The 13290-nt window shown below is 35.3% G+C and overlaps 1 protein-coding gene across 2 annotated transcripts in view; it reads right to left on the bottom strand.

Moving 5' to 3' along the window:
• IBTK (inhibitor of Bruton tyrosine kinase) overlaps positions 1–13290 on the bottom strand; it is a 78396-nt gene that overhangs the window by 14360 nt on the left and 50746 nt on the right. For both annotated transcript variants that reach the window (XM_003897844.5, NM_001302104.1), the window contains 4 exons: positions 12753–12901; positions 10938–11101; positions 8220–8312; positions 7505–7648 (listed from right to left, as the gene is read on the bottom strand). In XM_003897844.5, coding sequence (XP_003897893.2) covers positions 7505–7648; positions 8220–8312; positions 10938–11101; positions 12753–12901 — 550 coding nt within the window. The remainder of the gene's footprint in view (positions 1–7504; positions 7649–8219; positions 8313–10937; positions 11102–12752; positions 12902–13290) is intronic.

A 13290-nucleotide genomic window follows, 5' to 3' on the forward strand; every position in this document is an offset into this window, starting at 1 on the left:
AGATTGTGCCACAGCACTGCAGCCTGGACGACAGAGCAAAACTCCGTCTCAGGAAAAAAAAAAAAAAAAAAAAAAAAGATAAATCACCATAGTCATGAATATATTCTGTAAATAACAATCTGTAAATCTGATTAAAAGTTAACTTCAGCCAGGAACAGTGGCTCACGCCTGTATTCCCATCACTTTCGGAGGTGGAGACAAGAGGACTGCTGAGCCCAGGAGTTCAAGACCAGCCGGGGATACACAGGAAGACCCATCTCTACAACAAATAAAAAATTAGCTGAGCATGGTGATGCACACCTGTGATCCCAGCTACAAAGGAGGCTGAGGTGGAAGGATTGCTTCAGCCTAGGAAGTCAAGGATGCAGTGAGCCAAGATTGTACCACTGCACTCCAGCTTGGGCAACAGAATGAGATCCTGTCTCAAAAACAAAAAAAAAGTTCCAATTTTTTTTTAAAACCAATGCATACGAGATATGTCCTCAGGAAAACAATCTATTCCATTTTTACTTCAAGCATATATTTACAAGTATTTACATTCTATGTGTATCTGATTAAAAATCAAGTGATATGCTGAATTATGTGGTTATCTCATAATTTTAAAATGACATGAAAAATTATATCACATTATATTCACTCAATGATTAATGTTTTATCTACAGTTCAGGTTAAAATACTTTGTAGTCTTTTCCAATTCTGTGGAGAAAGTCATTGGTAGCTTAATGGGGATGGCACTGAATCTATAAATTACCTTGGGCAGTACGGCCATTTTCACAATATTGATTCTTCCTATCCATGAGCATGGAATGTTCTTCCATTTGTTTGTGTCCTCTTTTATTTCACTGAGCAGTGGTTTGTAGTTCTCCTTGAAGAGGTCCTTCACATCCCTTGTAAGTTGGATTCCTAGGTATTTTATTCTCTTTGAAGCAATTGTGAATGGGAGTTCATTCATGATTTGGCTCTCTGTTTGTCTGTTATTGGTGTATAGGAACGCTTGTGATTTTTGCACATTGATTTTTGTATCCTGAGACTTTGCTGAAGTTGCTTATCAGCTTAAGGAGACTTTGGGCTGAGACAATGGAGTTTTCTAAATATACAATCATGTCATCTACAAACAGGGACAATTTGACTTCTTCTTTTCCTAATTGAATACCCTTTATTTCTTTCTCCTGCCTGATTGCCCTGGCCAGAACTTCCAACACTATGTTGAATAGGAGTGGTGAGAGAGGGCATCCCTGTCTTGTGCCAGTTTTCAAAGGGAATGCTTCTAGTTTTTGCCCGTTCAGTATGATATTGGCTGTGGGTTTGTTATAAATAGCTCTTATTATTTTGAGATATGTTGCATCTATACCGAATTTATTGAGAGTTTTTAGCATGAAGGGCTGTTGAATTTTGTCAAAGGCCTTTTCTGCATCTATTGAGATAATCATGTGGTTTTTGTCTTTGGTTCTGTTTATATGCTGGATTATGTTTATTGATTTGTGTATGCTGAACCAGTTAAACCACAATGAGATACCATCTCACACCAGTTAGAATGGTGATCGTTAAAAAGTCCAGAATTTTCTAACAGGTGCTGGAGAGGATGTGGACAAATAGGAACACTTTTACACTGTTGGTGGGACTGTAAACTAGTTCAACCATTGTGCAAGACAGTTTGGCGATTCCTCAAGGATCTAGAACTAGAAATACCATTTGACCCAGCCATCCCATTACTGGATATATACCCAAAGGAGTATAAATCATGCTGCCATAAAGACACATGCACACGTATGTTTACTGCGGCACTATTCACAATAGCAAAGACTTGGAACCCACCCAAATGTCCATCAATGACAGACTGGATTAAGAAAATGTGGCACATATACACCATGGAATACTATGCAGCCGTAAAAAAGGATGAGTTAATGTCCTTTGTAGGGACATGGATAAGGCTGGAAACCATCATTCTCAGCAAACTATTGCAAGAACAGAAAACCAAACACCACATGTTCTCACTCATAGGTGCGAATTGAACAATGAGATCACTTGTACACAGGAAGGTGAACATTACACACTGGGGCCTGCTGTGGGGCGGGGGTAAGGGATAGCATTAGGAGATATACCTAATGTAAATGACAAGTTAATGGGTACAGCACACCAACATGGCACATGTATACATATGTAACAAACCTGAACATTGTGCACATGTACCCTAGAACTTAAAATGCAATAAAAAATAAATAAATAAATAAATACTTTGTAGTCTCGTAAGAATTCAAGAAAGAAAATTATTCAACAATTTAATAATAATAATTTCAATTTATACTGAAGTGTTTTGCTTTGCTGTGCTTTGCTGTGCTTCATAGTTAACTGTGTTTCTAAACAGGTTGAAGGTTTGTGGCTACCTTGCATGGAACAAGTATATCCTGCCATTTTTCTAACAATACATGCTCACTTTGTGTCTCTGTGTCACATTTTGGTAATTCTCCTGGTATTTCAAACTTTTTCATTATTATTGTATCTATGGTGATCTTTGATGTTACTATTATAATTGTTTTGGAGCACCATGAACCACATCCACACAAGGTGGCAAGCGTCATTGATAAATGTTTGTTTTCTGACTGTTACACCAATTGGCAGTTCTCCCATCTCTCTCTCTCTCCTCCTTAGGCCTCCCTATTTCCTAAGAAACAACAATATTGACATTAGACCAACTAATAACCCTACAGTGGCCTCTGTGTGTTCAAGAGAAAGAAAAAGTCACATGTCTCTCACTTTAAATCAAAAGCTAGAAACGATTAAGCTTAGTGACGAAAGCACCACCCTGATCACTCAGCAGTCATCAACATCAAGGCAAGATCCTCCACTATAAAAACGTGATTCACTGAAGGTTCAGATGACCATTAGCATTTTTTAGCAATAAAATATTTTTACATTAAGGTTTTTTTTGTAGATATTATGCTATTGCACACTTAGCAAACTACAGTATAGTATAAACATTACTTTTATAGGCACCAGGAAACCAAAAATTTCTTGTGACTTGCTTTATTGCGATGTTTGCTTTATTGAGGTAGTCTGGAACCAAACCTGCAGTATCTCCAAAGTATGCCTGTATAGTCTTAAGAAGCCATAAAAAGAGCATAAACTACTAATTGTAGACAATTCAGACACCTCTCACCTTGATGATAATAATTCAGAATACCTATAACATCTATAATTATCTAAATTATCTATAATTGGTCAGTTAAATTTTCTTGGTGTCCTAAGATACATAAAACTCATTACTCATGTTTGTACTTAAGTTTTCCAATCACGTTTTCGTAAAATAAATGTATAACAAATATCACTTTTATTTGATAATTATCAAATTCTGTTTTTTGGTTTTTTTTTTGAGAAGGAGTCTTGCTCTGTTGCCCAGGCTGGAGTGTGGTGGCATGATCTCAACTCACTGCAACTTCCACCTCCTGGGTTCAAGTGATTCTCCTGTCTCAGCCTCCCAAGTAGCTGGGATTACAGGCATGCACCACCACGCCCAGCTAATTTTTATATTTTTAGTAGAAACGGGGTTTTTCCATGTTGGCCAGGCTGTTCTCAAACTCCTGACCTCAGGTGATCTGCCTGCCTTGGCCTCCCAAAGAGCTCAGATTATAGTCGTGAGCCATCATGCCCACCCAGATAATTATCAAATTCTTTTCAAAGAAAAATACCCTATGTTTTGGGTCAAAATTTATGGCATCTTTCCTCCCATCTTCCTAGAATTCTCCTTAATATGCCATAATAGACTCCTTTTAAAATTTGGATAGATAGTCCCTTCAATGTGGCACTCTAAGCTCATGTTGCTAATAATTACCAAGGAAAAATTTTTCCTATGTTTGAAAATTAGTCAGAAGTTTCAGATAAATGACCAGTTGAATACCTTCCTCTGAAATCCTAAAATGTACAGCAAAGTAATCAGAAAGGTATAAACCCACAAGGGCAAAAATAATAAACTATTAGGACAATGGCAGTCTAAAAAGCAACACATTTTTGAAGGATAGCAAAAGAGATAGAATGATAAAACTGATGTCACTGAGTGGACAAAAAGAAAAACTAACAGTCATCAGGTGGGTGATGGTAAGGAGGGAAGCTGAGAACTCTGGAAAGGGGCATATACTGGAGACAGAGTATGTATCGAATCCTGAAGTTGACATGAGGATGAAAGTGTGAAAATTGTTTCAGTTTATTTAAGGAGGGGCTCAGAGTGCCAGATGTACTCCCTATTGCTGTATGGTCACATGACTATATCTCCTCTACTCTGGCAGAAGGAAAATTTGATTCAAAGTCACTAGTAATAGAAGACGGCGGGAGTGAACTGTTGTGTACAAAGTCTATATACTAAATGTGAAAACCTATTACAAATGGTGACAAGCTCAGTCCCAGCTCTAACCTCCCTACACTGAGATATGTTTCTAGAATGCTAGCAACCAAATGTACACCTTACCAGCAAAAAAAAATTAAAAGGCTGCTCTTTAGAAAAACTGACAGACTAAAGAGACCAAGGAGAAAAGATATGGAGATAATCAACATATGGGGAGATTCGGGGGTCCCTAAGGAAACTGATACGTTACCCTATAATCACATCTATCAGTCTACTTGTAGCACACAGGCACACAGAGCTTCCAATCAGAACTTAAGAGAAATCAATCAATCAATCAATTGACAAAATGAAATAAAATAAAATATATATAAGGTAGAATGAATAAAACAAGAGTGTAAATCAATCTTAGCTTTCTTTTTTTTTTTCGGTTGAGTGGTTTCTTTTGTTCAATATCATATTGGTAAGATTCATCCACACTGTTGTATTTAGTCATGATTTATTCTTTGTCATTACTCTGTAGTATTCTACTATAAAAATAATTTATCCATTGACTGCTGATAGACATCTAGGTTGTTTTCATTTTGGGCTATTACAAATAATAAATTATGAACATTCTTATACATGTTTTGTGGTACATATGTGTGTATGTTTCTGTTGGGTATATACTGAAGACTGAAAATGTCTACAGAGTGCAGAGATCTTCAACATTAGAATATTAAACAGAATACTATAAAAAAAAGATATCATCAACAAACAAACCAAAAAAACCTCTTGATAAAGATTTTAATGGTTGAAAAAAGTCAGGCAAATATTCCAGAAAGTAGAATTGGAAGGCATATATGTGGACAATAGAAAAGAAAAAGTGTGGTGGCTCACACCTGTAATTCCAGCACTTTGGAAGGCTGAGGCAGGCAGATCACTTGAGGTCGAGACCAGCCTGGCCAACATGGTGAAACCATGTTTCTACTGAAAATATAAAAATCAGTCGGGTATGATGGTAGGCACCTGTAATCCCAGCTATTCAGGAGGCTGAGGCAGAAGAATCACTTGAACCTGGGAGGCAGAGGTTGCAGTGAACTGAGATCCCACCACTGCACTCAAACCTAACAACAGAGTGAGACTCCATCTCAAAAAAAAAAAAAAGAAAAAGTAAGAAATTTAGAGAGGCCTAGGAGGACCAATATCTCACTAATGTGATTTGTAGAGAAAACAGTGAGAAGAAAAAGTATCAAAGTAATATAACATTACATAAGATTTCCCTAGAACTTAAAGACATGCTGTTGCCAATTAAAAAAGCCCAAGTATCCAGCATGTATCAAAAAAGACCTACATTATATTACTGTAAAATATCAGAACATTAGAGATAAAGAAAAGACCCTATAAACTTTCAGAGAAAAAAAAAAGTGGAGAAGAAAACAGGAGGTAACATAAGATGATTTAGGAATTAAATGGCATTGAATAAGTTCTCCAAATGATTTCCAATTTAGAATCTCGTTCCCATCTATCAGTCAAGAAGAATGAAGGCTAGAATAAAAACATTTTCATGAATATACGAGCTTCAAAAATACATGTCCTATCCATTCTTTATCAGAAACCTACTGGGTTGTGATTCATCAAAACAAGGAGTGTATCAAGAAATACAAAGCCACAAGATCAAGAAAACTGGGGATCAAACACTGGAGAGAAGGGAAGATCTGCAAGACAACAGTTAAAGAAAATCTCACGATGACAGATATTCAGCAAGCCTGGAAAAGACCCAGTTCAGATCTCAAAAGAACACGGGACTCTAAAGAATATGCCTCCAAAAAAATAAGTGAAACAATTTTCACTCATTCACTTTTTGCTTAAGGAAAGTGATTGATGGCATGGTTATAGCTATATTACCAAGTCCAAGGCTTCATCATGAGCTTAGTTAATTCTCTCAAACTGCAATTTAGTACATGACAGTGGTTCCAATAACTTTTCCCCCTTTTTGGATTTTCCATACTTTTGTTTAAAGAAAGTACATCTCAGTGTTGTAGCAGTCATATCATAAACCCTACAAGGGTAATGGTCAAATCTGTCTTGTTCATTGCCTTATCAACAGAAACTAGCACAGTTCCTTACATTTAGAAGGGGCTTAAAAAATACTGATAAATTTTAAAATTCTGCTAAGCTCATCCTCTCCAGTTTTGCACTCTTTTCTCTTTTCCTTGGGTATTCTTACCTCTTATTTTACTTTTTCAGTAACCATGCTTTGGACCTACTAGTAACCATAACAGGCACTGATTTAGTTCCACTGGTAACACTTAGAATAAAATTATTTGCTACTTTCTTCAAAATAATTAACATTTTAATTGAGAAAAATATTCCTTCTTACAAACAGAATAATGTGGCCTTAGAAACATTGAAGGGATTCCCCTAAACCATGGGTAGTTGCCAAGATCCTCCCCAATTCTTGTGAGAGAAAGAGAGTTCTACTTATTTCTTCATAAGGCTTCACATTCTCCAGGTACTTCTCCAGTACTGGTTTCCAGATATTTTAAGTTACAAAGAAAAGGAAGGATGGAAGGGAAGCTGGAGTACAACCTATTTTACACATCTCAAAATTATATCTGACCTCTTTGGAGACTATTCCAATGCTGCCACTATGTGTAAATTCCAATGGAGAAAATGTAAACACAACATTAAGTAAGGAGCACTGTTTTACAAAGTGAAAAATAACAAGCTATGATTATAATCATGTAAAGATATTTATGCAGCATGCAGAAGGACAAAAAAATTAGTGTAGTATAAATAAAGTTTTCTTTTTATATGTGTCTGATATATTTAATTTCTTATAAAAAATTTAAAAAATTAAATTTTAAATCACTTTAGCAAGAAAATCTAATTAGAATATCAAGAAGAAATTATATCTATATATGAAAAATATATCCACATTTTGAAGTGTATGATGATGTACGTCATCATGATGTGTACGCCAAAACACCCCAAATTAAAAGAAAATAAACACAACAAAAAAAGTGTTTGCTTCCCAAGTTTCAATTTTTAACTTGAAAACAGAAGGGGAGATGAAATATTTGAAAAGACTTTAGAAACACTAGAAGTAGGAAGGAACTCAAAAGTCAAGTACTACCTTAAAAGCAAATGCACAGATCTATATTAATTTTAATAAAAATAGGAGCATACCATGCATTCACTGGTTTGGGGGCTTTCGAAGGAGTAGATAAAACAGTTTCCATGCTATTCATTCCTGAATTGTTTTCCTTGGTAGTCAATGCAATCATTTTTCGTTGCTTCTGAGAAAGTTTAACTCCATGAGAAACTGTTTTGCTAGAAATTAAATTAAAACAATTAGTTTCAGTGGTTTCTTCTGACAAAGTTTAATTCCATGAGAAATGATTTTGCTAGAAATTAAATCAATTAACATTAATTTCTGCTTAATAAAGGTTACTGGTAATAATAATGTTTTCTATTTATTTGATGTTATTTTGCCATTATTGGATCAAAATGCTCACAAGTTTCAACAATGAAAATATCAGTTTATACTAACAATGATCAAGTAATAGCTACATATGAGCCCTCCAACATATTACAAACTTCAAGAACTTGCATGACAAGCCTTAACTCTTTGGCTTTTGTAGCCAATAGTCCACAATGATCATTTTAGAGTCAAGTTTCTGGGATGTAATACTGTATTCTACAAGAGCTGGACTATCAGCTCAACTCTATCTTCAGCACATACTTAAGAAATAATATTATGGAGGCTAAATTGCCCAGAAAAGGATGTATAATTAACTATAACATCAAATGCAGAAAAATAATAGGAAAGATGCAGTAAGTCTGTCCAATTCTTAGGGCAGAAATATAACATGAAACGATCTTTTATAATTTTTTAACCAACCCTAAATGTGACTTTGGTGTAGCTCCACATTTTTGTCTGCTTTCTTCTATTTCCATGATGGTTCTGAGATCCACAACAGGAGGGCTGACTGGACTAAAAGACATAAAAGGTTACTTTGCAAGGCATTCATTTACCTATAAAGCCCAACCCCCAACTTCACTGAAACCATAAGTGAAATGTGAGATTAACAGTCAGAGTATAATTTAGAATTATCAGCTGTGAGCCAGCTTCAAAAAGGATATTTTGAGTAAAAGTTACTTTTATATATACACATATAAATATTAACTAACATATATCCAAAGTCATAATGTTAAGTGATACAGCACATATACAAACAACAACTAATATGTATCCAAAGTCATAATGTTGTGATATAACTGAAATTCCTATATTTAAAAAAAAACATTTTTTTAAAAAGCCAAGCAATAGAAAGATTCTTAACTAAATTAGGCAGAAAACCTCACCAAAGTTCTAATTAAATTCTTACTTTTAGGTTGAATGAAGCTTGAAAATTATACTCTTTCCTTTCTATTTTTAACAAACAAAACTCATTCTACTGTTTAATATTAACAAAAACAAACATTTAATAGAAAAACTTGGGGATACTAAACAATATTGGAGACCCACCAGAGGGAGTTATACCATAATAAGGAAAAAATTCTACAATCATTATAAATAGATGGTTTCTGGCCAGGTGTGGTGGCTCACGCCTGTAATCCCAGTACTTTGGGAGGCCGAGGTGGGTGGATCACCTGAGGTCAGGAGTTCAAGACCAGCCTGGCCAACATGGTGGAACCCCATCACTACTAAAAATATAAACATTAGTCAGGGGTGGTGGCAGGTGCATGTAATCCCAGCTACTTGGGAGGCTGAGGCAGGGGAATCGCTTAAACTTGGGAGGCAGAGGTTGCAGTGAGCTGAGATCATACCACTGCACTACAGCCTGGGCAATGAGGGCGAAACTTTGCCTCAAAAGAAAAAAAAAAAGAAATAGATGATTTTTGATCTAAATGAAATCTACACTACAGATAAAAATAAGTCAGCCAGGCACAGTGGCTCACGCCTGAAATCCCAGCACTTTGGGAGGCCGAGGTGGGCAGATCACGAGATCAGGAGTTCAACACCAGTCTGGCCAACATGGTGAACCCCCATCTCTACTAAAAATACAAAAATTAGCCGGGCACAGTGGCACGCGCCTGTAGTCCCAGCTACTCGGGAGGCTGAGGTAGGAGAATCATTTGAACCCAGGAGGTGGAGGTTGCAGTGAGCTGAGATCATGCCACTGCACTCTAGCCTGGGCAACAGAGCAAGACTCTGCCTCAAAAAAAAAAAGTCGTATTATTTCATATTAAAGGGGAACCTGTTTCCTGTACTTTTTTTCTTTCATCAAAAACAAATTCTACTTATTATTTATACTAGGCAATACTTTAGAATGAATGTAGAAATGTTTGTGTATATGTTAATATTGAGAATGTTTATTGCCTATTGCTAAGCATTTTGTCAATGAGCATAGTACTGAAACAGCCTAATCTATCTTGTGGACCAAGCTATTTTTAAAACATGTTTAACAAAATATCCTAACATTAGCAATCAGAAGATGCTGCCAGATGTTCCCACATATTAAATATGTACCAATTTGTGTACTTAAGCAAAAAAAAAAAAAAAAACAAACTAATTTCTGAACTAAACTTTAAACCATGAAGCACATAAAATGGAACATCATAATCTTTGTTCCAACTCTGCAACATATAGCCTATTTCAAAAGAATTAAATAGTCCAGATGATAAGATAATCCATAAGTCAACTAACAGTTTTAGACTTTATCAATCATTGTAGGCATATAAACATGAAGCACAAGCTCAATTAACATTTTGAAAGAATACTACATTCTAATTACACCTGCACCTTCATTTGACTTTTCTTTTTTCTTTTTTTGAGATGGAGTCTGCTCTGTTGCCCAGGTTGGAGTGCAGTGGCATGATCTGGATTCACTGTAAACTCCGCCTCCCAGGTTCAAACAATTCTCCCACCTTAGCCTCTCAAGTAGCTCAGATTACAAGTGTGTATTACCACACCTGGCTAGTTTTTTGTATTTTAGTAGAGATGGGGTTTCACCATGTTGCCCAGGCTGGTGTCAAACTCCTGAGCTCAGGTAATCTGCCCACCTTGGCTTCCCAAAGTGCTAGGATTACAGGCATGAGCCACCGTGCCCAGCCTTCATTTCATTTTTCTAAATAAAAGAAAAATATATATATAATATAGGCAAGTTAAAAGGATAGTATAACGTTAAATTAATATCATCTGAAAATTAACTGAATAGTTACACATTTTGTGAAATTTTAAATACCCCTTCACATACTCTAAGAGATAAAGTCTATGATTGACAAAACGGTCTTCCTGTGTGGCATTTTTAACCAATATATATATTATCTAAGAAATAACTGCTGATATTAAGTTTCTCTCTATATATGTAAAACATAGTATTTGCTACTATTCACTGATGATAATACAAAGGCAACTAAATTTTGCCTGGGGTTGGTGGCGGAGGGGAAGTCTATTATATAGTTGGTTAGCAATTCGTAGGCATTTAGGCAATTTTCTGTACATTAGAAATTTATATTAATATTTCTTAAATGTTCATCATTAAAAAATTAAATTGCATTAAAAATGAATGATATTTCTCAAACTAATAGTTACAGAATAAAATAAAAACCCTACCTGAAGGAACCAGCAACCCAACTGGCAGAGTTGGTAGTATCAATTCTGTTATTGGGAATGGGCTGTGGAGCAGATATTTTAAGTGTTGGTGACTTTTCCCATGGTTTTAAATCTTCCTTAGCATACATAGGAGATGCACCATTAACATACGGGTTGACTTTCGTCTGGGGAGAGAAAAAAAAAATAAAAGAAGTTAATGAGCACCTAGAACAGTAACACATAGCTGGTACCTAATAAGTATTAGTTACATTATAATGAAGAGTAAAATCTTATGACAATAAGCCATCTAGTATTTTCAAATCATGTTCTTCTACAGTTTTGTGCCTTAGCCTACTCTCAAATCACATTGTTGACTATAACCGAATTATTATGAGCTTTGAGAATAATTTCTAGGGGAACTAGTTAGCATATTAAATCTCTACACAAATAGTAAACATGTAATAGTTGTACAAATAAGACATGAAGTAGTAATTTTAAAATTAATATCCATGGCTTGAGTACGAAACAAAATGAAAGTTTTGTATAAATGTCATATAACTCACTCTGATGTAAAGTACTGTGAATAAAATTAAAGTCAAATAATACTGACACCTTGAAAGGAACCCTAAAACTACTGCTATTGTAATACGTCAAGGAAGTTATTAAAATGGTATGTCTACTTCCAGGATAGATTCTTCTGTTATTGCAAATCACTCACAATATGCCCTGAGCCTTCCTTTAAACCTCAGTTGTCTTACAGAACAACCTTAGTGTGAATATAAATTCCCCCAAACTTCTATTCTATATTTTAAAAAAAATCAATCCTGCTGGGGTGAGGTTGCTCACACCTGTAATGCCAGCACTCTAGGAGGCTGAGGTGGATGGATTGCTTGAGTCCAGGAGTTCAAGACGAGCCTGAGCAACATGGCAAAACTCCATCTCTACCAAAAATATAAAAAAATTAGCTGGACGTGATGGTGCGCACCTATAATCCTAGCTACTCTGGAGGCTTAGATGGAAGAATCACCTAAGCCCAGGAAATCAAAGCTGCAGTGAGCTGATACTATACCACTGCACTACAGCCTGGGCAACCAGAGTGAGAGACCCTGTCCCCCCCACAAAAAAAAAAACATTAAATCAATCCTTGAGGCCTAAAAGACTCTAAGAAGAAAGGGTTAACTTCTGTTGTCTCATGAATTCCTAGGAATTCTGATATGTTTTGTGGATGCGTAGGGGTTAGGGAAAAGTGACTCTATCTCTATTCAGTTACACATTTTTCTCTAATAGGTTAACAACTACGGAATCAAATTTTAAGGAGTGTCTAAGAACTGTCCTCCCCAGAGTTGATCACGCTAGGAATCCTGCAGCTTAATGTGCTAGATTAGGAGAAGAACTCAATCATTTCCAAATTGTTTTGCTCCAGTTAATACCTTGGAGGAAAGAGACTGCAAAATTTGAAAGCAGGCTTATTTTTGAAATCATTTGCCTTGACAATTTTTAACTGATGTTAACTGACACTTCACAAGACAAATTTCAATAATTTAGCTATGAATATATTTTTTCAGTATGTCTGTACAGTATTATTATATTTTACATAACATATTTTAGTTGCAAAAAGATTAGAAATAACATCATAAAGGGCTTAAAACTGCCATTAAAATCTCTAAAACTAGAAATGTTATGCAAATTTAAGAAAACTAACACTATATTGTGTGATTCTTATATACCAACCTGGAGACTGTTTTAAAATTAGGGCAAAAATAAGGAAATATTAAAGATAAACTATCTATAAACCTAAAATCTGAAGGTAAGGAGTCAGCGCTTCAAAAAACAAACCTCAATCTTATCTGAATGAAATCCTGTGGTGAAATCAGGGGACTGTAAATCTCTAGGACTACCCACTCCTGCATAGCTTCCTTCAGAGTCTGATGTCAATAGTTCTAGAAGAGATTCCACAGAATTGGTCTTACCAGACTTTAATAATCCTAAAACATGAAATTAAAAAAAAATTAAACACATATGTATTAAACATATATGCATTACATTCAGTGAATCAGACAGCTAAAAACTTTCATTTATCCAGACTTAATAACATTCAAATTATATTTATGGTATAAAAATCTTAATAATTTAAGTTAACTGGAGAAAGAAATCAGTTTAAGTGAAAAACTGAAATGGAAGAGATTATAAAACAATAGTTTTATTCATTACAATCACACACCAACTGTGTAATGAACCTGAGGAAGATAGTTCTTTGGATCTGCTTTAAAAAGTGATTGAAAATATTTTTGTCCGCCTAAGAGACAAAGGAGAAAGGGAAAATAATTAAAGTCCAGACCTCTTTTCCTTTTCTCATCTGTCTCTTGGTACAGTG

The sequence above is a fragment of the Papio anubis genome, chromosome 6, assembly GCF_008728515.1.
Source record: "Papio anubis isolate 15944 chromosome 6, Panubis1.0, whole genome shotgun sequence".
NCBI lineage: Eukaryota > Metazoa > Chordata > Mammalia > Primates > Cercopithecidae > Papio > Papio anubis.